Genomic DNA, 26,317 nt, shown 5'->3' with positions numbered 1-26,317 from the left:
TACACTCATCTTCCGTACACTTGCATCCAGCAGTTCATAGGAAAAGAAAGTGAAATAGAGACAACATGATATAAACAGAATGCCTGAGAAGGCTATCTACACAGCGAGCGGTTACAGAGAAATGAAAGCAAGGACTTAAAAAATGACTCTGAAGTTTCTAATAATACTGCAACACAGTCGCTGCCACCAGATCACCATATCCATATCAACTGAGAGCAGTGCTTCTCAACCAGAGGCAATTTTGCCCCCCCAGGGGCCTTTTGCAATGTCTGGAAACATACTTGGTTGTCACAACTATAGGGGGCTACTACTGGCACCTAGTGGGGGGTTGTGACTGGCATTTGGTGTGTAGAGACCAAGGATGCTACTCAACATCATCAGCCTGTGCAGGACAGCCCCTCACAACAAAGACACCTGGCCCAGAATGTCAGTGTTGCTGAAGCTGAGGAACGCTGTTCTAGAACTTTGAAAAGCAGAGCATATGAGGTGTAATTGTGTGCTTGGAATAGGTTTATTTAGAAAGCAAGAAATATGTTAAATATTCAAATACTTCAAAAGTGTCTCTCTAGCTCTCAAAAGTGTTGCCCCAGAAATGTTTTTCTTACTACTTATGATGGGTAATTTTATGTGTCAACGTGACGAGGCCATAGGGTGCCCAGACAAGTAAGTAAGTCAAATATTATTATTCTGTGGTGTTTCTATGAGGGTACTTTTGGATGAGATGAATATTGAAATTGGTGGACTTTAGATTGCTCTCCATCATGTGGGTGGCCTCAGTCTGTCAGTTGAAGGTATAAGTAGAACAAAGGTTGAGTTCCCCCTCCCATCCCCCCACCAAGTAAGAAAGAATTCTGGTTTCCAACGGAAACATCAGCTCTTCCTCGCTGATGGCCTTCAGACTGGGACAGCAGCTCTTCCTGCTTCTACAGAAGCTTTCGGACTTCAGACTCAAACTGGGACATCAGCTCTGCAGATTTTGGATTCGCCAGCCTTCTCCATAATCACTTGAGCCAGTTCCTTATAACTGCTCCATAGATAGATCGGTAGATAGATCAGAAGGGAGGGAGGGAGGGAGGGAGAGTTGGTTCTCTGGAGAGCCCTAGCATGCCATATGTGAACCTCCTTTAGTATCAGATTTAGGTTGGTTTGGTGTTGTTTTATAAAAAGCCCAAGAAATACAGCTTTCATTGATCCGCTACTGTAGTGACTCTTTTGCAAGGCCTTTAGCTATGTAGTAGGATTCCGACCAATGCTGGATCAAGTACCTAGATTGCGAGCATACCTGATATGTTTTGGACCAACTTTGCCCATGTAATCTGATCTTATAGGCTGTTACTGGCTTTTAAACTCAAGCTCAACAAATAGTGGATGTAAACTAGAAATGTTCACTGCCATCTTCTTATACAGGGCTGCCTGACACCAGTCGCTACACTGCGCTTGTCACCACGTCCAAGCCAGATTCAAATGATGTGCTGAAAAGTTTCCATGGGTATTGTGCCTTTTTCCATTTTGCGAGTGGGAAGCTTTGACTCTGAATTGGAGACCTCCTAGTGTAAGTATTTGTATTTATTTTGTATTCTTTTAAACTATTACATTTTTCAAAGTCATTGCCGCCTTTATTACAAAAATAGTCCAACATGGCTTCCCTGCCTAATGTTAATAAAAGAGGAAGATTAGAAACTCACCTAATTTTTTAAAAGTCCTAATTCTACATCTTAAATGCATCTTAAAGAAAAAGAAGTAATTGCCTGACCAGGTGGTGGCGCAGTGGATAGAGCATCGGACCGGGATGCGGAGGACCCAGGTTCGAGACTCCGAGGTTGCCAGCTTGAGCATGGGCTCATCTGGTTTGAGCAAAAGCTCACCAGCTTGGACCCAAGGTCACTGGCTTGAGCAAGGGGTTACTCCGTCTGCTGAAGGCCCGCAGTCAAGGCACATATGAGAAAGCAATCAAGGTGTCACAACAAAAAACTAATGATTGATGCTTCTCATCTCTCTCCGTTCCTGTCTGTCTGTCCCTATCTATCCCTCTCTCTGACTCTCTCTCTCTGCCTCTGAAAAAAAAAGGAAGTAATTAATAGCCTAATGAAAAAGATGTTAGGAGATTTCTAATAAGTGGGGGAAATAACAAAACCAAACCAATAATAACATATTACATTATTGAACATTTAATTGTTATCTATTTTTCTCTTTCTTTTCTCTCATTTCAGCCACTTCCAAGCATGTACTTGGGAAAAGTTTAGGAAAAGATGTTTTAATCTACATTTTATTTTACTACCGCCTTCCTAGTGAGTGAAAAAATAGAAGCTACTGAGATTAGACATCTGTGCTCTACACTCCCTGTTTGCAACTTTCTCATTCTCATAAACAGCAAAGTCGGTAGTAATCTGAGAGCATTTTCCCAACTTAATTTATTGATATATTCATGTTACAGGATAGCCACATTTGGAAAAAAAAAAAAAGCTGACAGCCCTAACATTTATCTTTTGTATTAATTTCCCAGGATTTTGGCAGGTTTTAAAAGATAAAGTCATTTTCCCACTTTCAGGAAGGTCTTGCGTTGAATTGGTTACCACATCCCAGAAAGAGCCCATTGGAACCACTTCCCAGAGTCTCCTGATGTCGGTCTGTGCAGACCCTGCTATGGAGTATTTCTCCTCAGAATGGCATTTAGTGCCAGCTTTCTGAACCGAAATAAAATATACTACGTTGTGGCTGATTGAAGAAAGCTGTGTTCCTGCTAAAGGACAGGTCTGGTTAAGAAATCATTTCAGGCCTGACCAGGTGGCGGCGCAGTGGATAGCGTTGGCCTGGGATGCTGAGGACCCAGGTTCAAAATTCTGAGGTCACCAGCTTGAGCGCAGGGTCGCTGGCTTGAGCATGGGATCATAGATGTGACCCCATAGTCACTGGCTTGAGCCCAAAGGTCAGTGGATGAGCCCAAGGTCACTGGTTTGAGCAAGGAGTAACTGGCTTGGCTAGAGCCCCCACCCCCATCAAGGCATGTATGCAAAAGCAATCAATGAACAACTAAAGTGCCACAAATACGAGATGATGCTTCTCTTCTCTCTCCCTTCCTGTCTGTCTGCCCCCCCAACTCTGTCTGTCTGTCTTGCTAAAATAATTTTTATTATTATTATTTATTATTATTATTATTATTATTATTATTATTTCAGGAAGCCAAAAGACTGCAACTACAAAGAAAGTTCATATCATTCTCTAAGTTACTATTACCATTATATGGGATTACTATGAGTAATAATGTTATAATGTCTTAAAAGTCTACCTCGGTCACCTGCAGGACCAAAATGGACAAGACATCCCAGGGCTGCCAGTCCAGATGGCGAGACAACACTGCCTTGAAGCAGCAGCATTTACCTGCCCACCGGCTGCAGCTCTCCGCCACCAAAGTCCTCTCTGGCTTTTTTGTCACGGGAACGTTCTGCCTTGGCGTGGGCATCATCCTTATATTGTCTGCAAAGAGCACCAAGGAAATAGAGGTTTGTCTCTCCTTACATGTTTCATGCAATTTCTAAGAATTTCTTGTTTGGGGACTAAATGAGTGGCCCGTTTGAGAACACACCCCTCAACGGGGAACTAAATGAGACCAGAACATCCCGATTTCAGCTGGCAGGTGCACATGGGGACAGTCTCTGTCACCATGCGGCCTTACAATCACGGTCACACTTGTCAGCTCAGCCGTACATGTTGATGGGGGCGAGGGAGTCGTCAGGTCTGTGTGCAGGCGGAAGACTCAGCACCCAGCTGACAAGCTGGGGGAAGGGGAGGCAAGGCCAATGGCTGTCAGACGCCCATCAGTCATGTTGATACAAAGAGGGAAGAACCAGAGATGGGGGCCTTCAATTTCACCCTCTTGCAAGCAGTGTCTTTTGCTTTGTTCATGAACTCATGTGAGATCATCACTTTAACCTAGCAGAGGTGAGAACCCAGACCTTTTTGGCCTCTTAAGGGCACTTAGGAAAATAAGCCAAGTTCTACTCAGAAGAGCTGAAATTAAGGGTACACCCTCCATCACAAGCCTTTTGCCGATATGATGAACACGTTGTTGGAGGGTGAGACGCTGGACTGGGAGGGGAGACGAGAGCTGGTCTAAGGCTGAAGCCGCCACGCCCATATTCAGTAAATGTCTTATTTAAGTCCGCTTGGAGCAGAATACTAGACATCTAGGCTCTGTGACCTTCACTCCAAAGGCAGCTATGGAAAGCTGAACTGTTTCCTCTCCCCACATGGCCAGTGGCAAAATTATGAAGGCCAAGCCTGTCAACATTGATTTAACGTTCGTGTGCATGTGAAGATACTAAGAATTCTATTCAGTGTGCAGAGGAGTCAGATAAGTAAAAATTGATTTCTGCCCTCAATGAACTAACGATAGAGTACGTAAACCAGTGTGCGGTGGGAACAGAGAGCTCAGCGTGGCTCGCTCGTTCGCACTATCCACAGCCCCTTCCTTGTGCTGGCCCAGTGCAGATAGGCGTAAACTTACTGAAAGAATGAATTTTGGCAAAGAGCGAGGACTTCAGAAAGGAGCACAGTGGTTCAGGTCCCACTCCTCCTTCGCCTTTCTTCTTCTATGTTCTGCTGCCGCTGCTAGCTGCCAGCTGCCGCTCCCTCCAGGAACTAAGTGCCCTTGACTCTCCGGAGCCCTCCCGGGTGATCTGTGACCAGCAGGCCTCACCAGCTGGCGGAGGCAAAATGGCAGGCAGAGATAAACCCGCCTCGTGGAAGAGGGTAACAGAGTAGTTGGCTTACAAGGTTAATAATATTCATTTCCACAAAGAACTCATGTTGATGGCTTTTCTGTTTTCCTCACCAATCCCTTTCTTTCTGGTTCTTCCCCCTTTCCTGTGTCCTCCCTGCTTCCTCCCATCCGGGCTGCCTCCTCCCCACTGTGAGGTTCAGTCTCCATTCAGAGGCAGCCACTGCTGAACGGGGGCGCATGTGGAGAGGACCTCGCTCCCTGGTTGGCTAAGGCCACTCTGCAAGGAACTGCCAACAGAACGGCTTTGATCATAATGTGAAGGGGGTTTTCCAGTTGACTTTTTTTTTTTTAAGTAACTTCAAACAGGCCTGTTTCTAACACTTTGCTTTTGTAGAGGAACACCGGAAGCCGCCCAGAGAGTGGGATCCCCTTTGGCACACGGAAGGGTTTCATTGTAGTGGGTGATAAGACAGAGAGCATGCCCCAGGCCAGTGTGACCCAGCACAGACCTAGTAGGAAAAAGTTCTCTAAGCGGGGGTGCTCTTCCCACCTAGCGCTGGGGTGCTCTTCCCACCCAGCGGGGGCGCTCTTCCCACCTAGCAGGGGTGCTCTTCCCACCTAGCAGGGGTGCTCTTCCCACCCAGCGGGGGTGCTCTTCCCACCTAGCGCTGGGGTGCTCTTCCCACCTAGCGGGGGTGCTCTTCCCACCTAGCGCTGGGGTGCTCTTCCCACCTAGCGGGAGTGCTCTTCCCACCTAGCGCTGGGGTGCTCTTCCCACCTAGCGGGGGTGTCTTCCCACCCAGCGGGGGTGCTCTTCCCACCTAGTGCTGGGGTGCTCTTCCCACCTAGCGGGGGTGTCTTCCCACCCAGCGGGGGTGCTCTTCCCACCCAGCGGGGGTGCTCTTCCCACCTAGCGCTGGGGTGCTCTTCCCACCCAGCGGGGGCGCTCTTCCCACCCAGCGCTGGGGTGCTCTTCCCACCTAGCAGGGGTGCTCTTCCCACCCAGCGGGGGTGCTCTTCCCACCCAGCGGGGGTGCTCTTCCCACCTAGCGCTGGGGTGCTCTTCCCACCCAGCGGGGGCGCTCTTCCCACCCAGCGCTGGGGTGCTCTTCCCACCCAGCGGGGGTGCTCTTCCCACCTAGCGGGGGTGCTCTTCCCACCCAGCGGGGGTGCTCTTCCCACCTAGCGCTGGGGCGCCACCAGAAGTGCCCTCTGGCAGTTCACTTTAAGCAAGAATGATCATTTCTGCCTCTCCAAAATTCTGTGAGGAACAGACTATCATCTTTGCTGTCGGTTTTGAACCCTAGGCTTACAAGGCCACCTGAGCACCAAAGGAGACAATAAATCACATGTGTTATCCTCAAAATTTTTAGAGCTAGAAAGCACCTTAGGTATCATCTCTCAAAAACCATTTGCTCGTGAGACACGTTTTTTTCTAATTCTGCACTGATTGATAGAATGCACGGAGTAGAATGTGTACGACTATTACTACTAGAGGGGTCCTCAGGTTACGACCGTCTCAACAGATGACGTTTCATGTTTACGACACTCCCATAAAAACTTTAAAATAACTGGGACGTGTTTCAGCTTATGCTGGAAGCATCATACTTACGGACTACCTACAAACTAGTTCGGTTGTGGGCAGCGGAGGAATACGCAGTAATGTGGTGAATGAGGGAGGGAGTTGGGCTTTTTCTGTGACTTGGTTGTGTTTTTATGTTCTTGATTATGATTTTAAAACTGTTTAGGATAGGTAAGTGACTTAGGCGAGGGTGTGTTTTGACTTACACCAAAATTCAAGTTGCATCACTGTCATAGAAACAAAACTGTGTCATAACCTGACGACCCCCTGTACAGTGACCTCACAGACCAATTAATTGCGAGATGAAATGACGCCGATTAACAAAATGTGGGCCCTGGAGGTAAAGTGTTTAACTCGAGTCAGAGACGGGCTGAGTCGTCACAGTCCAGTGTGCTGGCTCTCAGTCACAATACAGCCCTCTTCTTTAATGCTTTTCAAATATTCATGTTTTGTTATTTATTGACTGATTTTAGAAAGACAGAGAGAGGAAGGGAGAGAAAGAGGGAGAGGGAAGCATTCATTTGCTGTTCTGCTTAGTTATGCGTTCATTGGTTGCTTCCTGTCTGTGCCCTGGTGGGGGATTGAACCTGCAACCTTGGCGTTTTGGGACGACAAACTAACCCACTGAGCTAATCAGGTGATGCTTTTTAAAAATTTAGAATGAAGCTTCACCAACAGAAAAGGCATCAATATTTTCCAAAATAATAGTTCAAGCCCTGCTGCCCATGGTGTAAGGAATTTAAGTAAATATAGCATCTAAACCCAATTAAGTAACCTGTTGGCTAACCTGTAATTGAGTACCAACAGTTTGGCTTCCAAACTCCCAACTGCTTTGCAAGGAGTCAAAATTCCTTCTGGCTTTTTAGTCTTCTCTCCCAGAATCCTCAATCCCACTGACAGCTGGCCGAGGAGAAAGCCGTCCCCTTGTTTCGCTGCTCCTCCTCCTTCCCCATAATCCTCTTATTTTCTTTAACAAAGTACAATCTTTATTACTTTATCAGTCCTAAAAGAACATCTTCCTTTGAAAAAAAATTAAGACTAGAAATTATTTCCTTTACTGTTACAAAGACTACAAATTCATCAGCAAAGTATTAATATAATTTTTTCTTAAGTTTGAATACATAAAAGAGAAATACAATAGATTATAAGCCTCACTCATAAGCCTTTATAAGACCTGATCTTGTAAAGTCACCCCAGCTGTCTTCAGTCCTGCTGCCTCCGGATAGATTTCCAGGATAGGTTCACGTCCCTCGGTCCATCCACAGTAGGTTGGATAGGATTATCTGGAGTAGCTGCCAGGACGCCACCTTTCGTTCTGGACTATTTAACTGACATTGGGCTTTACATTCCAAGGGTACCTTCTTTGTGAATAGTCCTTTCTAGGAGGACCAACAGATTAGGGCCTCTCTGGTAAACGTTCTGATTCTGTGAAAATTTTCTTAACAACTGCTACAAATCTTGGGTCCAAATGTTGGGAAAGGCCAGGAAAGTGCTGGGGAACCATGGGTCCAATGTATGTTATTCCTGGGCCCTTCAACAACAAACAGCCTTAGTAGTGGTGTGGACTGTTTCCATCATGTAGGTCGAGGATTCAGAGCCACTTGCGCTGGAGACTCTAGAATCCTGTCTCTGACGGTAGCACTCTGGTCTCCGATGTAGTCTTCTAAGTACTTCCCAACACGGTGAGGGAAAAGCAGACGCCCCTGACAACCCCGGGCACTTCAGATGCGCGTGTTCTGTCGTGCGAGGGACGTGCACCGCCTTGGCGACCTCTCTCCCAGCCTCCCTTTCTTCCTCTTCTTCCAGCTGTGCCTTCGCATAAGTGAGCCCCTCAGCCAGAGCTCACAGGGTCTGCTCATTCGGGACACGCTGCCCTTTTCTCAAGAGTCCACTCTACCATTTTCACAGTATTCAACTTTTGAAAAACAGAATATAACATCTCAAAATCAGAATTAATCCACATATGTCAATAATGCTACATTTTGGAAATCATTTTTTATCTGTATTTGGTCATCTTTAAATGACTTCCTCTAGATGCCATGTCGAAGAATTCACCAGCATAAATATTTTCCGTACAACTAAATGGAAAGATAGTGGAGTAACTTCCCCCTGAAGCTGATTAGACTCAGGCCACAGGTCTAGCTCTTATGAGATGACTAATACTTGCCTAATAACACCTCTTCATGATCCAAGCGTAAGGCTTTATCACAACAGGTTACATAAATATGCAGTAAAGCCTGACCTGTGGTGGCGCAGTGGATCAAGTGTCAAAGTGGAACACTGAGGTCGCCGGTTCAAAACCCTGGACTTGCCTGGTCAAGGCACATATGGGAGTTGATGCTTCCTGCTCCTCTCCCTTCTCTCTCTCTCTCTCTGTCTCTCTCTCTCTCTTCTCTAAAATGAATAAAGACTTTATTTTATTTTTTTTTTTCATTTTTCTGAAGCTGGAAACGGGGAGAGACAGTCAGACAGACTCCCGCATGCGCCCGACCGGGATCCACCCGGCACGCCCACCATGGGGCGACGCTCTGCCCACCAGGGGGCGATGCTCTGCCCATCCTGGGCATCGCCATATTGCGACCAGAGCCACTCTAGCGCCTGGGGCAGAGGCCACAGAGCCATCCCCAGCGCCCGGGCCATCTTTGCTCCAATGGAGCCTTGGCTGCGGGAGGGGAAGAGAGAGACAGAGAGGAAAGTGCGGCGGAGGGGTGGAGAAGCAAATGGGCGCTTCTCCTGTGTGCCCTGGCCAGGAATCGAACCCGGGTCCTCCGCACGCTAGGCCGACGCTCTACCGCTGAGCCAACCGGCCAGGGCTGAATAAAGACTTTAAAAAAATATTTTTAAAAAAATAAATAAATATGCAGTAAAAACACTGAATTCCAGGTCAGCGGCAAAGTGCTGCGTCCCCCACGGAAAGGCTGCACGAAGGCCCCTCTAGAGTCCGCAGAAAACGTCATCCTGCCCAGTGTGTGCCCTTTACTCACGGCCACACAGCGAGCCCTTGGCCCAGACAGCTAGAAGACTCTGGTGGACTCAGGGCTTCAATTGTAAGATATATACTAATGTAATTTCTTTCTTTAATCAAATTTACTGGGGTGACATTTGTTAATAAGATTATATAGGTTTAAAGTGCAGTTCTATAATAGATCATCTGTATATTGCATTGTGTGTCCACTACTCAAAGTCAAATCTTCTTAATAGTTCTTTCTCCTACCTGACAGATTAATTATACAAATATTTGTGCAAATTGTGCGGAACTGCGGGAAAACACCATTAATTTTGACAAAGAATGCACCTGCTCTATTCCTTTTTACCTGCCAGAGACAATGCAAGTAAGTAAAATTCAAGAGCCTTCAATTGGCTCTCTGCTGATCTCCTGTTTCACACCGGCAGTAAGTTCACGATTTCCACGAAACACTTCCTGAAACTGAGAATACAAAAAATAAGGCAGAGTCTGTGTGTATGGAGGGAGGGGGGCTCTTATAAAGTTTTGAACTTATATGAGACTCTGCCCCCTTTCTCTTTCCTTTGGAATTCTGTTGTCCTTTGTTTCTGTTTCCAGATTCTTTAACTGTCCAACTTTGTAACATAATTCTTAACATCAAACAGGTTTTACTCCAAACGTCAGCACAAGAGGGGATCACAGAGATCACGGAATCGACTCACTCACATTGAGAGAATTAATGGGCTGAGAGGTGGACTGACCTGACCAAGGTCACTCAGTGAGTTAGTGTCAGGGGTCACACACCTGGTGAGACTCTCTGGGTCCTCCCTCCCCAAGTCCTGCTACATGTGCAGTCGCCTAATCTCTCAGGCAGATCTTGGCCTGGCTGTCATGCCTTGAGAAATGCCAAAGAAATATTAAGAGTCCCTGCTCTTGGGCTGATTGAAGTCACGTGTCTGTGAGCTGGAATCCTCTGAGAAGCAGACGGCAAGACAGGATTAGACATGCTAGAGGTTCCCTGGGGAAACTGCCTGTGAGGGGAGCGGGAGCGAGCTGGAGGCTGGGGGAGCTATCAGACCGCAGCAGAGCTCTGACTCCTGTGGAGCAGAGGGCTGGGGAGAGGGAAGGAAGGAGGAAGCCAGGGAAGGAAGGGAGGTCTCAGTAATGTATTAAGAAAGTTTCTGCAAGGCTCTGAAACTGCAGGGTTCCCAGTGACTTCCCTGAGGATCAGTCCAGCAGTGAGTCCTGAGTGCCGTGTCAGCCCGTGGGCACAGGTGATGGGTCACTCCCTCATCCTGATGCGCTTCCTTCCCTGGGTTTTCAGGGTACCACACTCAAACTCCTCCCAGCTCCCCGCTGCCCTTCCTGGTTCCTTTGCTGTTCCTCCTGTCTTCCTCAGACTCTGTGCTGAGGTCCGCAGGGGTTCAGTCTGCCCTCGGTCTTGTTCCCCTCTCTGTGTGCGTTCACTTCCTCAGAAACATCCTCACCTCCTGGCTTTAAATGCCATCTGTTACCAGCTCTCCTTTATATCTCTAGCCCAAACCTCTCTTCCGCTTGGATTTCCAGCTGCCTTCTTGATGTCAGAATTTGGATAACTAACAGATAAGTGAAGTTCAACATTTCCAAAACTGAACTCCTGACACCCTCTCCTCCCCCCACCACAACCCCCACCTATTCTGCCTGCAGAGCCCATTTCAGCTGTAGCAGCTCCGTCCTCCTGGTGCCCAGGCCGAAGGCCCCTATGTTCTCTGACTCCTCATACCCAATCCACCCCGTCTGCTCCACCTTCAGAATATATCCAGTCAGCCCGCTCCTCCACACCCCTGCTCCTACCACCTAGCTCCACGCCACACTCTGCTCTGCAATACCCTCCTCACAGGGCTCCGCTGTATCAGTGTCTCAACGAAGCAGCTAGAGTCAGCTTCTTAAAGCCAAGTCATATCATGTTATTCCTTTGCTTAAAAATCCCGGCACTGGCTCCTCTTTCTGCTAAGTGAGAAGGCCTGAGGCTTGACAGGACCCTGCGTGATCTGGCTTTGTATTTCCTCTCCGACCAGATCTCTCCATTCTCTCCTGCCCACCTCACCCCAACCACACTGGGCTCCTCCTTCCTCGGACAGCGGCACATACTCCTGACGTGCTCCCTGCACCTGATCCCCCGCCCCCTTCAGACCCTGAAGAGCTCAGTTCTCAGCTCAGGAAGGCCTCCACCGGCCGCCCTGTTTCATACTAGAGCAGGGGTCCCCAAACTTTTTACACAGGGGGCCAGTTCACTGTCCCTCAGACCACTGGAGGGCTGGACTAGAAAAAAAACTATGAACAAATCCTTATGCACACTGCATATATCTTATTTTAAAGTGAAAAAACAAAACGGGAACAAATACAATATTTAAAATAAAGAACAAGTAAATTGTAAATTTAAATCAACAAACTGACCAGTATTTCAATGGGAACTATGGGCCTGCTTTTGGCTAATGAGATGGTCAATGTGCTCCTCTCACTGACCACCAATGAAAGAGGTGCCCCTTCCAGAAGTGCGGCGGGGGCCAGATAAATGGCCTCAGGGGCCACATGCGGCCTGCGGGCCGTAGTTTGGGGACCCCTGTACTAGAGCCCGTCTAGTCGCTGCTCCCCCCCGCACTCCTGATCACTGTCACCTTGCTGTGATTTCAACTTTTTTATAGTACTTAGCACCTTCTAATATACTCTAGAAATTAGCAGTTTACTGCATGTGTGCATTGTTTATTGTCCCTCACTGTTGTGTCCCAAGCTCCTATAACAATGCCTGGCCCACTGTAGGTGCCCGATTCACGGTTATTGAATGACCATGTGAATCTTTGTTTCTCCGCAGGCCACAGCACAATGCATGTCACATGGTAGATGCTAGAATATGTTTGCAGAAGTATTAAATGAGTGGAGGAAACACAGTGCTAAATCATATGGCTTTATGATCCAGGAAGTTTTGGTTTTATGTGTCTCTTTCTTATTTTCCTCTTGATCCCAGAAGAAAACATGTTGCTAACAGTAATATTCTGAATACAACTGTATTGACTATGGGTAGCTCTAATCACTTTTGTAAATTACAAGGAAATTACTGAGTTGTACCTGGATTATAACTGAAATCTACATAAAGTCGGGAGGGGAAGTTTCACAAATGTGTCCCTTTATTCAAGGTCAAAATTCCAGTTCTCCACAACTGAACCCTTTCTTGCCGTCCTCAGTTCCCCATGCTGCCCCCCAAAGGTAAAAAACGTAGTGTGACTTAATTTGGTGGGGGAAAGGCTTATGTCAACAGAAATTTATTCCTCACAGTTCTCGAAGTCAGAGACTGAAATCAGTATGTCAAGCAGGGCTGTTCTCTCTTGGGGACTCAAAGTACTTAAATTTTTGAAGAAAAAGATGCAAAGCATAAAACCTTTAAAGGGCTTCAGTTCCCATCTGTCTGTGTCCTGAAACCCGACAGGCAAATGAAGTGTTACCAGCTGCTCACCATTCCTTTCAGGCCAAGGGCTTCCCATAAAAATCCAACCATTTAGGGCAATCATAGGGCCTTCCACTCTCCAGTGAGCACATAGGACAAGTACTTGGGGACGAATCCACGTGAGACTCTCTGCCTTAAACCCGGAATCCTGCACTAAATGCTCCTGATGTTAAAAGAAGAAAAACCATAAGCTATGTGCCTTCAGGACTAATCAGAAAAGGTGATGATAGGCCCTGGCTGGTTGGCTAAGCAGTAGAGCTTCGGCCCGGTGTGTGGAAGTCTTGGGTTCGATTCCTGGTCAGGGCACACAGGAGAAGTGCCCATATCTGCTTCTCCTCCCTTCCCCCTCTCCTTTCTCTGTATCTCTCTCTTCCCCTCCTGCAGCCAAGGCTCCATTGGAGCAAAGTTGGCCCGGGCGCTGAGGATGGCTCCATGGCCTCTGCCTCAGGTGCTAGAATGGCTCTGGTTGCAGCAGAGCAACGCCCCAGATGGGCAGGGCATCACCCCCTAGTGGGCATGCCAGGTGGATCCTGGTCAAGGCACATGCAGGAGTCTGTCTGACTGCCTCCCTGCTTCTCACTTCAGAAAAATAACCCCCAAAAAAGAAAAAAACAATGATGATATTTGAGGCCTTAATAAGCTAAATCTTGGACAAAGAATCATTGAAAATGGTTATTAAAACACTCCTGTTGCTAGTGTGGTGCGTGTTCTCTGCCTATTTATTTTATCATTTATATGAATATATAACTCTGGGTAAGTAAAATATTCTTTTTAGTTCCAAGGAAAAATACAGTAAATTTCTGTTTGTGGATTTTATATTTCCTGTAGTTAAGGGTCACTAGAGGTTTTCTGTCGTGGGTGAGGAAGTGGACTCAGTCCTCACCCCGTGCCTAGCTTCCTCACCTCCGCATCCGTGCTGTGCCATGTTGCAGCCTGCCTCTCGGTCATGGCCCTGCATCACCCCGTTTCTGTGTTCCAAGGATTCTTCTCCTGCAGGTGATTCAGCTTGCCGCCTTTTGTTGTTTTCTGTAACTGGCCACACTTACCATGACCTTTATTTTCAGCCTGCCCTGGGGACCAGCCTCCGTTTTCCATACTCAGCCCTTAAAGGTCAATGGAGTAGGGCCAAAAGCCTTTCCAAACGCTGTGTTTGCAGAGTGTAAGAAAGTCAGTGGACTTGGGGACTTGTAAGAGAATATTTTTGTATTTCTGGCACTGAATATAGCACCTAATATTTGGGGGGGCACTTTAAGTAAATGTTAAGCCATTATATATTTTTGGATGCAGGCCTCATTATTTTGGATGTAGCTCATATATTAATTATACATAAACAGCTACATTGACCATTTCTATTTGCATGATATATACAGTTAGTAAAATTTGTATCAAGTCTGCCTAGAGAGTTTCCAGAGCCTTAGTATGTTGCCATAAATGTGGAAGCATGATGGTAGCCTGTGATCGGCAGCAGTGTACATGAAAAGGCATGTCTGTCGTGGCAACAAGGCTACTTATAGCTAAGGTGAAAATCACCTGTTTTGGGATCAGTGAATTATTCTACCTCTTTGTCCATCACAAATGGTTCACCATTTCTTGAGCAAGTGCTATGTGCCAAGTACTCAGAGGTCCCCAAACTACGGCCCGTGGCCGCATGCACCCCCTTGAGGCCATTTATCCAGCCCCCGTCGCACTTCCGGAAGGGGCACCTCTTTCATTGGTGGTCAGTGAAAGCAAAGTGCAGCATCGCTCACGTACAGCACTACTTCCGGTGATGCGGGATGCACGCGTCACGGCTCTGGAAGCACGTCATATCACTTGTTACGGCTAGCAGTGACAAATATGGAACCGGACATTGACCATCTCATTAGCCAAAAACAGGCCCATAGTTCCCATTGAAATACTGGTCAGTTGGTTGATTTAAATTTACTTGTTCTTTATTTTAAATATTGTATTTGTTCCCTTTTTGTTTTTTTACTTTAAAATAAGATATGTACAGTGTGCATAGGGATTTGTTCATAGTTTTTTTATAGTCCGGCCCTCCAATGGTCTGAGGGACAGTGAACTGGCCCCCTGTATAAAAAGTTTGGGGACCCCTGGCTTAGATCCTAGGGCTAACAAGACAAACACTGGGAGCTGGACCACAAAGAGTCAGTCTCCTGCTTTCACACGCCCATGGGTGCACATGTTCCTAAATCTATACAGTGACTCCAATTTTCAGTTACGATTCATGGTTTTGCTTTGACATTGCATGGCTTTGACACCTCCCACGACCCCTAGGCAAACATTTTTTCCTAATATTACTAGGAAATAACAATATTTTTAAAATCAAATTTTACAGATTGAGAATACAAAGCCTGGTTATAATTTTTTTTTCAAGGCAGGAATGCAGAAGCCCTTTTTAAAACATCAATAATAAGTTATTTAGTCATTTGAATAATTCTTTATAGACCAGAATTTCCCAACACTGATATTTATTTATTTTTCAGTTCCAGTTGGCATTCAATATTGTATCCAATACTGATTTTTAAAAAATAATTTCTTGCCTGACCTGTACTGGCACAGTAGATAAAGTGTCGACCTGGAATGCTGAGGTTGCGAGTTCAAAACCTCAGGCTTGCCCAGTTAAGGCACATACGAGAAGCAACATTAGTTGATACTTCATGCTCCTCACCCTCCCTTCTCTCTCTCTCTTCTCCTTCTAAAACCAATAAATAAAATCTTTAAGCCAGACCAGGCAGTGGCACAGTGGATAGAGTGTCGGACTGGGATGCAGAGGACCCAGGTTCGAGACCCCGAGGTCACCAGCTTGAGCGTGGGCTCATCTGGTTTGAGCAAAACTCACTAGCTTGGACCCAAGGTCACTGGCTTGAGCAAGGGGTTATTCGGTCTACTGTAGCCTCACGGTCAAGGCACATATGAGAAAGCAATCAATGAACAACTAAGGTGTCGCAACGAAAAACTAATAATTGATGCTTCTCAACTCTCTCCGTTCCTGTCTGTCTGTCCCTATCTATCCCTCTCTCTGACTCTCTCTGTCTCTGTAAAAAAAAAAAGAAAGAAAGAAAGAAAATCTTTAAAAATAAATTTTTAAAAAATGATTTCTTGGGGTTTTTTTTATATAAAGAAACTTTCAATTCCCTTCTTTTTTTTTTTTTACTACTTTTTGTATTTTAAAAAGACTGTTCATGTTTATTAATATTCCGGGTTTTTTTTCTTACTCTCTCTTACTTTTTCTCTTTTCCTCTCTAGGGCAATGTTTATATGTACTACAAACTGCACGGCTTCTATCAGAACCTCTATCGATACAGTCTCTCCAGAAGTAACAGTCAACTGATGGGTCAAGATATAATGGTAAAGCTTTATTTACTTTGGCATATTATTCCTTTTTTTCTTTAAGCAGGTGAATCTTTTCTCTAAATGACAGTATGAAAAATAAACTCAGAAGCTGAGTTTTGACGAGCTGGAAATGGTCACTTCATTCTTACATGAATTGCCGGGGCTGGATCTTCGAGATAAGTGCTGTTGAGAGAAGGACTACCCTCCCTCTTGTGAATCTTGTCCAAATAAGTGGTTACCCTTTCATGCACCAATCTGTTTTATTTTTTTTATTTCACAGCATTTTATGTTAAAATTGGATACATATTAGATTGTTCAAATCTTGATAATAACGAATGTGTCAGAAGGGCAAATCTTTAAGTAGCTTTCAGCCACCATTCAGGATTTTATGTTTCTGTTAATAACATTGATGGCATACAAAAGCTGCTTCAAAGACTAGAGTTTTTGCTTCTTTGAATCATTGACACATTGATTAGATTTCAGTATTATTTCCTCACACTTAATTTCTGTAGTTGTCTTTAAAATTGCCCATTTTAGTTGATGGCTTCACCTACCTTTTTTTTTTTTTTGTATTTTTCTGAAGCTGGAAACGGGGAGAGACAGACAGACTCCCGCATATGCCCGACCGGGATCCACCCGGCACGCCCACCAGGGGCGACACTCTGCCCACCAGGGGGCGATGCTCTGCCCCTCCGGGGCGTCGCTCTGCCGAGACCAGAGCCACTCTAGCCCCTGGGGCAGCGGCCAAGGAGCCATCCCCAGTGCCCGGGCCATCCCTGCTCCAATGGAGCCTCGGCTGCGGGAGGGGAAGAGAGAGACAGAGAGGAAGGAGGGGGGGTGGAGAAGCAAATGGGCGCTTCTCCTATGTGCCCTGGCTGGGAATCGAACCCGGGTCCCCCGCACGCCAGGCTGACGCTCTACCGCTGAGCCAACCAGCCAGGGCCTTCACCTACCCTTTTGATAGTAACTCTGAGTGATTTGTCCTAGTCTGGCTCACACTATATCTAACCTTGTCTTTTCTATAATTGGGGCCTTCCATCCAGCCAAGTTTAAGGAAATTGGGCTCTAGTTGAGTAAAAGTCGTTGGTTTAATTGAATCCCTTTGCAGACCTAAGACTGCAAAATTTTATTCTCAATAGATGATATTTAGCATGTTAGCAAGAAAAGCTAGAAGGAAACCCTTGTTCGATACTGACTTATTACAAGAGAGTGATAAACAAACGATTCTTAGCAACCATTCTTTCAAAAATATATTCTCGTTTTTAGATAGATGGATTCCCTGTGATAAGTCATTTAGCTACAGCCTCATAATTTACATATTTTTTGGAATATAAATTAAACTTCAGTAAAAACAGGTTTTAAAATATATTCCAGGCCCTGGCCGGTTGGCTCAGCAGTAGAGCGTCGGCCTGGCGTGCGGGGGACCCGGGTTCGATTCCTGGCCAGGGCACATAGGAGAAGCGCCCATTTGCTTCTCCACCCCCCCCCCCTTCCTCTCTGTCTCTCTCTTCCCCTCCTGCAGCCAAGGCTCCATTGGAGCAAAGATGGCCCGGGCGCTGGGGATGGCTCCTTGGCCTCTGCCCCAGGTGCTAGAGTGGCTCTGGTCTCGGCAGAGCGACGCCCCGGAGGGGCAAAGCATCGCCCCCTGGTGGGCAGAGCATCGCCCCTGGTGGGCGTGCCGGGTGGATCCAGGTCGGGCGCATGCGGGAGTCTGTCTGACTGTCTCTCCCCGTTTCCAGCTTCAGAAAAAAAAATACAGAAAAAAATATATATATATATTCCAGTGTGGACTTAGGGTTGTATTTGTAATAGTGAGCAAGGTAAAGTTACTTCCTACAGAGATATTTGGTAAGCTATGTACTGTGAATGAGGAAAAAAAAACTGCACACACACATACTTCCAAAACACAAAAATTTTCTAGTCTTAGTGAACCAGAAACCTGGGAAAAACCAGTTAGTAATCCATAAGCTTGCTCTGCACCAATAAATCAGTGTGGGATGATATGCATTGCCAATGTTTTCACTTTGAGGATTCTAAGAGAGTTCACCAAAAGCACTTCTCATTTGTGTATCATCTTGCATCCAGGATGTCGGAGACTGTGATTTATTCGGAAAGACCCCTAATGGGACCCCCATCTGTCCGTGTGGCGCTATTGCCAACAGCATGTTCAATGGTAGGTGATTTTTTCTATCTCCACCCTGTGCCCTTTCCTAAGTGTGTAACCTACATGTCCAGAAGATCATCTCTGCAGCAGAGTGGCAGCTTGTTATTTTTTGTAATGTTGTATCCATTATCCACTGACTCATGGTATTTCATTGACAAGTAAGCTCCTCCTTACCAGAGACTCAAAGTAGTTACAGACATGACATAAATTGAGTTGAAGGGTATTTTTCAGTACTTGGGGTCTTGGCAAGAAATTTCAAATAAAAATTGTATTGTAATCCCAGCATCTGGCATGTAGGCATGTTGAGAGTCTGCTAAAACCCTGGTTTATTTCTCATGTCCAGTTTTGGATGTCGAAAGGTGGCAACATGTTTGTTTGCATCTCTAACACAATTTTTAATTTCCTTACAGACACAATTATTCTTTCATACAACCTTAACTCATCTATACATATCAAAGTCCCAATGCTATCGAGTGGAATTACATGGTGGACAGATAAATTCATCAAGTATCAAAACCCAAATTCCAATCACCTTCCCAGTGCATTTGCAGGTAAGATCCATACAGTAGCTTGATATTTTTTATCACTGTATGTAAAATTTGGTTTTCATGTGTGAGGAAATACTTATGACTTCTCCTTCTTTCCTTCCTTGTTGACTTCCTTTTAGTTCTATCTATGGCTCCTCCATCACATACCTATAGGAAACATGAATAAATGGTGCCCTGATTCCTTCCAGTTTACCATCAGTTAAAAGCAAACATTTTATGACCCTGGCCAGTTGGCTCAGTGGTGGAGCGTCGGCCTGGCGTGCAGAGGTCCTGGGTTCGATTCCCGGCCAGGGCACACAGGAGAAGCGCCCATCTGCCTCTCTACCCCTCCCCCTCTCCTTTCTCTCTGTCTCTCTCTTCCCCTCTGGCAGCCAAGGCTCCATGGGAGCAAGGATGGCCCGGGCGCTGGGGATGGCTCCTTGGCCTCTGACCCAGGCGCTAGAGTGGCTCTGGTCGCGGCAGAGCGATGCCCCGGAGGGGCAGAGCATCGCCCCCTGGTGGGCAGAGCGTTGCCCCCTGGTGGGCGTGCCGGGTGGATCCCGGTCGGGCGCATGCGGGAGTCTGTCTGACTATCTCTCCCCATTTCCAGCTTCAGAAAAATACAAAAAAAAAAAAAAAAGCAAACATTTTAAGAAACTTGTGGCTTCATCTAAAAATAGGGTGACTGTGTAATTTATCATCTGCCCTTTTATGTTACCGTTGTCACAGATTATCCTGTTTATATTGTAACCATACTGGAACTTTTAGTTGAAGTTTTATTTTGTCTTGTTCTTTGTATCTGATAGAAGAACCCCTTTGAGTATTTCCTGCAGCAGGGCTTGTCTGATGATTTAATCCCTCAGCTTCTGGATGCTTGCAAAAGTTTTGTTTTCTCCTCCATATTTGAAGGATAACTTTGATGGATATGGTATTATTGTCTGGTAATTCGTCTCTTTCAGTATTTTGAATGTTTAGGTCCACTCTCTCCTGGCTTGTAGTTTCTGCTGAGAAGTTGATGATAACCTAATTGGCCTTCCTTTATATGTTATGTTCTTCTTTTCCCTAGCTCCCTTGAGGATTCTTTCTTTGTCATTGATTTTAGACAGTTTTATTACAATGTGCCTTGGAGAAGGCCTGTTTGGGTTTAAGTAACTCAGCATTCTGTTTACTTCTTGGATTCAAGGGTCTGACTCTTTCCATAGGCTTCGGAAGTTCTCATCAATTATTTATTTGAATAGGCTCTCCATTCCCTTCTCTCTCTTCCTCTTCTGAAATACCCATTATTCTTATATTGCTCTTTCTGATGGAGTCAGACAGTTCTCATAGAGCTCTCTCATTTTTTTAATTCATGAGTCTCTCTCTTCTCTCTGTAGCATTTCTAGTTGCCTATCCTCAATGTCCCTGATTCTTTCCTCTATCTGGCCTGTTCTGTTAGCTAATCTTGCTAGCTCATTTTTCAATTCATGTATTGAGTTCTTCATCTCTGTTTGTAAAGTTTCAATCTCCTTAGAGAAGTACTTGTTTTGTTCATTAATTTGTTCTCTGAGCTGATTAAATTGCCTCTCGGTGTTTTCTCACATCTGACTATTTTCAGAACTTTAATTTTGAATTCTCTATCACTTAAGTCTAAGGTTTCTGTGCGATCAAGATAGCTTTCTAGAGATTTTTCATTTTCTTCTCAAGTACATCACTTTCTTGTGCAGCCATTGTATTAGTTTTCTTTTTGCTTTGATGGCATTTTAGAATAATATTGTTTTTGTGGGGGTTTTTTCTTTTATTTTTTTTACAGAGACAGAGAGAGAGTCAGAGAGAGGGACAGAAAGACAGGAACGGAGAGATGAGAAGCATCAATCATTAGTTTTTCGTTGCACATTGTGACACCTTAGTTGTTCATTGATTGCCCTCTCATATGTGCCTTGACCTTGGGCCTTCAGCAGACCGAGTAACCCCCTGCCTGAGCCAGTGACCTTGGGTCCAAGCTGGTGAGCTTTTGCTCAAACCAGATGAGCCCACACTCAAGCTGGCAACCTTGGGGTCTCGAACCTGGGTCCTTGGCATCTCAGTCCGATGCTCTATCCACTGTGCCACTGCCTGGTCAGGCTGTGGGTTTTTTTTTTATAACAAGAGAGAGATAGAGGGACAGACAGGAAGAGAGAGAGATGAGAAGCATCAACTCATAGTTGTGGCACTTTAGTTGTTTACTGATTATTTTTTCATACAGACCTTGACTGGGGGACTTAAGCTGAGCCAGTGACTCCTTGCTCTAGCCAGTGACCTTTGGGCTCAAGCCAGAAACCCCATGGGTTCATGTCTGTGATCCCATGCTCAAGCTGGTGAACCCGCACTCAAACCAGAGAAGCCCACGATCAAGCGGCGACCTTGGGGTTTCCAACCTGAGTCCTCAGCATCCCAGGTTGACACGCTATCCACTGTATCACCACCTGGTCAGGCAGAGAGTGGTATTGTTAAGAAATCAAACAAAAAACAACTCTAAAACAATGAAAAATAAATAAAATAAAAATAGCAAAAATCTTGGCCCTGGCTGGTTGATTCAGTGGTAGAGCGTCAACCCAGTGTGTGGATGTCCCAGGTTTGATTCCCAATCCGGGCACACAAGAAAAGTGACTATCTCTCTCTCCCCATTCCCTTTTCCCCTTTTTTTTTCCTCTTTCCTCTCCTCCACACCCCTCCCCCACAGCCATGGCTTAATTGGTTTGAGCACATCAGCCCCGGGAGCTGAGGATGACTCTATGGAGCCTCCACCTCAGGTGCTAATAATAGCTTGGTTGTGAGTGACCCCTGATGGGCAGAGCATTGGCCCCCAGACAAGAGTTGCCAGGTGGATCCTGGTTGGGGCACATGTGGAAGTCTATCTTCCCTCCTCTCACTTGGAAAAGAAGAAAAAATTTAAAATTCATAAAAAAGAGAAGAACCACAAAAAAACAACAAAAATCAATAATCAAAAACAAATAAAACACCTACAAAAAATAAATAAAAATAGAGACAAACAAAAATTAAATTAAAAAGAAAAAAGTTTCAGTTTGGAGAGGTCTCTCTATGTTTTTCCAGTAGGCGGCACAGTATTACAAGTTTTAGCTCTGTGTAATTCCTAGGCTGACCTCCTCTAAGATGTTGCTGTCAAAGTGATGGTGACAGGGCTACAGTTATGATGATGGGTTGAGCATGTTGTGAGGGCTTTATGGCTTTAGCAGTGGTGATCTCAGGCCTCTGGGTGCTCCTCCCCATGTCTCAGCAGACCAGGGACCCAGACACAGAGCACCTCTGTTCTTCATGGGAGTGGCACTGTAGCACGAGCTGTGGGGTATGCCTCTGCCACTCTCCATGCCCCACAAGGGGAGGAAGACAGTATCTGGGAGGCTGGGGGGCTGCAATTTACTTTCTGCTGTCTCTGTGCAAGTGCAGGCTGCTGGCAGACCTGGGAACATTGACTGTGACCCCTCATTCTGCCACCGCTTTGGTTTAGTATCTCCCCAACTGTCTCCCACTCTCTCTGCTCCTCTTGGCAGAAGAAGACCCAGTCACTCTGGTTTCTAACCCCTCTGGAGCCCAGACAGACAAAAACCCAGACAGTCTGGGTTTCTCTCCTCTCCAAAGCCGATTTCAAGTGTGTCTTATCTTCTGCCCCCCTTCTCAACCCTTCCCACCTTTAGTTGATTCCATGCACACACAGATCTTTTCAGGCAAGCCTGCAAGCCCAGCTGGGGTTCTTTCACTGCATTATAGCTGTTCAAGTTGTTGAAATTTTAAGGAAAAAGATCAAGGGTATCTCTCATGCCACCACTACTCTTACATCATCTCACACTTTTTAAAAAAGGATAATAAATTCTCTTTCCTCAAAAAATCAAAAGTTACTTCATCCTCCACTCTATAGAAAACTGAAGTGGGGGGGTAGATGATTTTTCTCAGCCACATCCAATATCTTCTTCCCAAAGGAACTGCGAAGCCCCCATTCTGGCCCAGGGCTGTCTATGAGCTGGATGAAGAGGATGCAGAAAACAACGGCCTCGTCAACGATGACTTCATTGTGTGGATGCGCACAGCTGCCTTTCCCACTTTCAAAAAACTGTACCGTCGACTCAGGCGAATACAGTATTTTACAGAAGGCTTACCTGCTGGTAATTATAGTTTCAACATAACCTACAGTATCCTTTTATACTACTTTTTTGCAATGAAGGAAAATCAGTGTTTTTCTGGGTACTAGTTGTTGAATTATTTCATTCTGTGCTTTTCTATTCTGCAATCAAATCTAATCTGTGTAAAGAAATACATAGTTCTTATAGGCCATACTGTCTTTCCTTTACTGTATAGTTGTTTGTCTCCACTTTATATATCAAATGTGAACTTTGTAAAGGACTAGCAATTAATAGCAGTATTTGGTAAGCAGATATGGATAAGTAGGGAAGGACTATTTTTGTTGCCCGAGAAAAATGAACTACCATGGCCTGGAGAAGTGTAACGATGAGGAGAAGCCAGCTGTGTGGGACGGGATGAGGCGGAGGATCGTGGAAGTAAAGGGAGAGCGGTATCCTAAGGAGTAAATCTGGAATAAAGACTAAAACTAAAACTGAGATTGTAGAGCCTTCCATTCTAGACAAAAATATCATAAACCAAAAGGGCCCTGGACTCAAGGGACAGGTCCTGTTCACTCAACCCACGCAGGGAGTACTGGGGCACGCCCACTGAAGAAGCTGTGTCCCTCTCTTAGGGGTGAAGCTAGCTAGCTGGACCCGGGGCCTTGGTTGTGGACGTACCGTCCAGTCTGGGAGACATCGGCTTCAATAGGAGATTCTGACTGTCCCCATTTAATTCAAAAATACAAACTTAACTCTTCATTTTAAAACAAAAAGGACTTAACTTCAAAATAGCACCTAGCACTATCTTTTAATAATTGTATTTTTAAAACATTTATACCAACTCTGGTCTTCAGACCAATTTTTTTTTTTTGAAAAAAGATTTTATATATTGATTTTACAGAGAGAGGAGTGAGCAGGAAACAAGAAGTAGTTGCTTCGCTCAGGCTACTCACTGGTGGCCTGTTGTGTGTGCCTTGCTGGGCAAGCCCGGGGTTTTAAAGCAGCGACCTAAGTGTTCCAGGTGGGTGATCTATCTATCTACCGCCTCATCACCGGCCAGGTTCCAGACTTAATTTTAAAGTCTCTTCCTGCCTGACCTGAGGTGGCGCAGTGGGAAAAGTGTCAACCCAGAATGCAGGTTCAAAACCACGGGCTTGCCTGGTCAAGACACATATGAGAAGCAACTACTACCAGGAGTTGATGTTTCCCACTCCCCTCCGCCCTCTCTAAAATCAATCAATAAAAAATCATTCAAGTCTCTTCCCAGCTTCCCCTGAGGCAGAACTCTGTGGGAGGCAGAATCTCTCCAGGGCTGGTACACGGCTTTGAGCCGTCAGCCCTGTGACCACTGGTTCAGAGTGGCTCACGGGACCCCAGCAGGCCAGAGGGTCTTAGCACAGAACACCTGCTGACTTTCCTTCCTTCTCGGGGAGCTTGAACAAGAAATGCTCAGGGGCAACTGAGTGACTGCTTGGGCTCCAGTTCCCAGAGGAAAGACATTTCCCTCCGGACAGGAGCTGGACCCGCCTCAGACAGAGATTCCCGGCTGCTGGCCCTCTGTCTCCTCTGTTGACTGGCCGGCAGCAGTGTTTGCCCTCAGTTCCCTACTTCAGCGGGGCCCCAGTTCTGTTCTGTGAGAAGGGAAGCTGTACATTTCTCTCAAGCTGCATTATAGAGAGAGATCAAAGAATAGAGTACCATCTTTTAAATAAGATTGCAGCAACCCAGTCATCTTCCCTTCCTCCCCCCAGGAAGGGTCTGTGGGGTTGGTCCTGCTGGGCCCCTCGACTGTCTGATTCCCTTACCAGTAAAGCAATCAAGGGACGGGTACAAGGCAGCCGTCGTGACCTGCTGTCCCCACCGTGCCGGACAGCACGTGTGGGGTTGAGGAGAAGCTCTCCTCGGGGGACTTCATTCCCGGTCACGTTAATGCTGGTGACTCTCAACTCCAAGTCTTCCACACGGGGCCTCAGTCCTGCCCTTGCAGCACCCGTGTGGAACCCTGGTGTGTCACCCAGCCTGTCCCACGGCCTGACTGACGTGCACAGAGCACTAAGCCTGAACGGCAGAAAGTGCCGACTGCTTCTGACCGAGAAAAGATGTCCTTCGTGTGAGGAAAAGACCCTCTATCTACTAGAGCTGGGGAACAGAGAAAACAGGCGTCGCGGTGGCCCCCGAGAGCTGGTGACAGTGAGGAATTTGACATAAAAAAAAGAGAGACCTAGCTTCCCTAACAAGTCTCCTTGTGCCTTTAAATAGCACGTTGCCAAGTGATTTGAGGCCTTTAAGAGCTTTGCTGGGAAATGCTGCTGTCCTGTGCCGTTGCTATGAGAAGCCTTTATTTGTTTATTAGTTTGGTTTACAAAAGGCACCAGATGTTTAAAAACCTCAGACCACATGCATAATCAAAATGACATCATCAAAATGCTAACGATAGCGAATCCGCTCGCTGGGACACTCTCGGGCAGTGAGGGATGCGCGCTCTCAGAACTGAAGGGAGGGCCCCACCTGCAGTCTTCCCACCCAAACTGTTCTGCCCCACGGCACACTCTTCTTTTGTTCTTCACTCCTCTTGAAGAGTTTCCCCTGAGGTAGGAATGTAAACCTTAACCGATGAAGGCTAGTTCAAACCTTAGCCTACCCTGGGTCTCCTGATTTATAAAACAAAAGTGTAGGTTTGCTGTCAAACCTGCCTGTATTCTCTTCATTTCCTTTAGTAAGTCTGCTCATTTTTCAGTTGTCTTAAACCATGCCGATCTATCTGTGTCAGAATCTTTCTTACATTACAGCTATGTCGAGGGAAAGCTTGTTTTTACTTAATTCCGTTCCAGTAGGATACAACATACTACTTGATAAAGATTAGACCTTATGAAATGGAATAATCAACCCTGTTCCCACCTACAAAAACAGTAATTTTATATGGTTCGACCTAATGTATTTAGGGTAGATGGTGGTGGTAGCGCTGAGAAGAGTGAAGACAGATCCTTAACAGGTTTCTCTTAGACTTTCCAGTAACCAGATACCACGGAAAAAAGTCCGTTGTTCTTTCCACCCTGACGTGGAGCGGAGGCAGGAGCCTCTTCTTGGGGCTTGCCTACACAGTGACGGGAACCCTGACCTGGTTGGCCTCCTTTGTCATGATGGCAATTTACTTGGCGCGGAAAGAAAGGATGACTGTCTTCCCCCAGCAATAAACTCGAGCTTTTTAAAAAGTGTTGGCGTCAGAATGGCACCAGAACGTTACCAGCGATGGGACTCTAGTTCAGCAACCTTGGTACTTGAGTTCTGGCTAAGAGAGAATTCAGAGCCAAAGCTCACACTATAAGGAAGGTTTATTTAGGAAGTCACAGAGGTAGAAGAAGTGAGCCGTAGAAGAAATGGGCTCCGGAAAGAAGGTACAGAGGCAGAAGAAGGGCCCTGGGGGCTCAGGAGAAGGAGAGAGGCGAGGAGAAGGCGCGGGGCAAGGCGGGCT

At 46.0% G+C, this 26,317-nt stretch overlaps 1 protein-coding gene across 1 annotated transcript; it reads left to right on the top strand.

Moving 5' to 3' along the window:
• Positions 1 to 1,418: 1,418 nt before the first annotated feature.
• LOC136379828 (cell cycle control protein 50C-like) lies at positions 1,419 to 26,105 on the top strand. The gene is made up of 8 exons (XM_066347417.1): positions 1,419 to 1,552; positions 3,302 to 3,500; positions 9,524 to 9,634; positions 15,974 to 16,075; positions 18,146 to 18,233; positions 18,635 to 18,775; positions 22,705 to 22,914; positions 25,849 to 26,105. Exons 2-8 carry the CDS (start codon positions 3,309 to 3,311, stop codon positions 26,037 to 26,039), a joined length of 1,035 nt encoding a protein of 344 aa, XP_066203514.1. The 5' UTR covers positions 1,419 to 1,552; positions 3,302 to 3,308; the 3' UTR covers positions 26,040 to 26,105.
• The last annotated feature ends 212 nt before the right edge of the window (positions 26,106 to 26,317 follow it).

Source organism: Saccopteryx leptura, chromosome 8 (assembly GCF_036850995.1).
Source record: "Saccopteryx leptura isolate mSacLep1 chromosome 8, mSacLep1_pri_phased_curated, whole genome shotgun sequence".
Classification (NCBI taxonomy): domain Eukaryota; kingdom Metazoa; phylum Chordata; class Mammalia; order Chiroptera; family Emballonuridae; genus Saccopteryx; species Saccopteryx leptura.
The sequence above is the reverse complement of the archived record's forward strand: the minus strand, read 5'-3'. Positions and strand labels throughout refer to the sequence as shown.

Excerpts from the sequence above, each read along its gene's own strand:
- LOC136379828 (XM_066347417.1), top strand. The coding sequence starts at position 3,309 with ATGGACAAGACATCCCAGGGCTGCCAGTCCAGATGGCGAGACAACACT. Across the intron at positions 16,076-18,145 it reads TGATGGGTCAAGATATAATG|GATGTCGGAGACTGTGATTT; the intron begins GTAAAGCTTTAT and ends TCTTGCATCCAG. Across the intron at positions 18,234-18,634 it reads TGCCAACAGCATGTTCAATG|ACACAATTATTCTTTCATAC; the intron begins GTAGGTGATTTT and ends ATTTCCTTACAG.